The sequence below is a fragment of the Antrostomus carolinensis genome, unplaced genomic scaffold (genome assembly GCF_000700745.2).
Source record: "Antrostomus carolinensis isolate BGI_N321 unplaced genomic scaffold, ASM70074v2 scaffold30916, whole genome shotgun sequence".
NCBI classification, from domain to species: domain Eukaryota; kingdom Metazoa; phylum Chordata; class Aves; order Caprimulgiformes; family Caprimulgidae; genus Antrostomus; species Antrostomus carolinensis.
The window spans coordinates 328-1,490 of NW_010323010.1; the positions used below are offsets into that span (position 1 = coordinate 328).

A 1,163-nucleotide genomic window follows, 5' to 3' on the forward strand; every position below is an offset into this window, starting at 1 on the left:
CAACCTCCACCTCCATCCCCATAATCTCAACATCCACCTCCATCCCCATCATCCCAACCTCCACCTCCATCCCCATCCCAACCTCCACCTCCATCCCCAGCTCCCTGGGAGCACCCATCCTGCACCCAGTGATGCTGACGATGCTCTGGTCCCCCCCTTGCCTTCTCCAAAGCCCGGCAGCAGCATCAGTGTGAGGCCACATTGGTCCATCAGACCACATCTCAGGGTGACTCCCTGAGCCACACGTGCTGGGGAGCAGCCATCCCCAGGGACAGACACAGGGACAGCCCCACGTGGCTGCACCCCTGGGCAGGTGCAGATTCACCTTTGGGACCCTCACGGGAGGGACAGGTTTTGCTGGGGTTGGTGGTGCTGTGGGTGCACAGCCAGGAGGGACTTCGCAGGGAAAAGCTGTGGCAGATGCATTTTCGGTTATACCAGATGCTGTCCTGGGTGCAAAGGGAGCTCGGGGCACACCAGGAGCAGAGCTGAGCACCCCGGCACTGGGAAGGATGCTGCAGTGAGGGCTGCAAACCCCCGGAGAAGGCAGAAGGATCCCATTCACCTCCAGTTCCATGGGCAGGTTGGACACCCCTAACCCCCTGGCAGCAGGAAAAGCTCTGCCAGGCACGAAACGAAGCACACGGAGGGTCCAGAGAGCAGGACCCCGGCCTTAGAGCACACCACCAGCAGCCCCACAGTTCTTGGTGGGGATGATCTTCCTCTTGCAGGTGAACATTTTCCGGAGCTCCCCACGGAAGCGGTCGTGCAGCCAGGCGTAGAGGAAGGGGTTGCAGCAGGAGGAGCTCATGGCAAACCAGTGGCAGAGCAGCTGGATGAGGAGGAAGTAGTCCTTGTTGATGAGGTTGATGTCGATGTCCCGGATGATGTTGAAGACATGGATGGGGAGCCAGCAGACCCCAAAAACCGCCACCACCAGCAGGATGAGGCGGAAGAGCTTCCTCTTCCTCAGGCGGTTGTATTCAGCTTGGCTCTGCGTGGGGTGGCCGGGGACCACCCGGTTCCTCAGCTTCACTGAGATGCAGATGTAGGAGAGGGAGACGGCGGAGAGGGGCAGGATGTAGGTGACGATCAAGGTGCCGTAGGCATAGGCCAGGCGCTGCATCTCCTTCTCCATCCAGAACTCCTCACAGATGGCAAAG

At 60.2% G+C, this 1,163-nt stretch overlaps 1 protein-coding gene across 1 annotated transcript; it reads right to left on the reverse strand.

Annotated features, from left to right (window-relative positions):
• Positions 1–673: 673 nt before the first annotated feature.
• On the reverse strand, positions 674–1,159 carry LOC104526891 (prolactin-releasing peptide receptor-like; the record flags this gene model as incomplete). Its single annotated transcript, XM_010170469.2, has 1 exon — positions 674–1,159. A coding segment is annotated over one exon (486 nt), but the record flags the coding sequence as incomplete, so codon positions are not given.
• Positions 1,160–1,163: the final 4 nt, after the last annotated feature.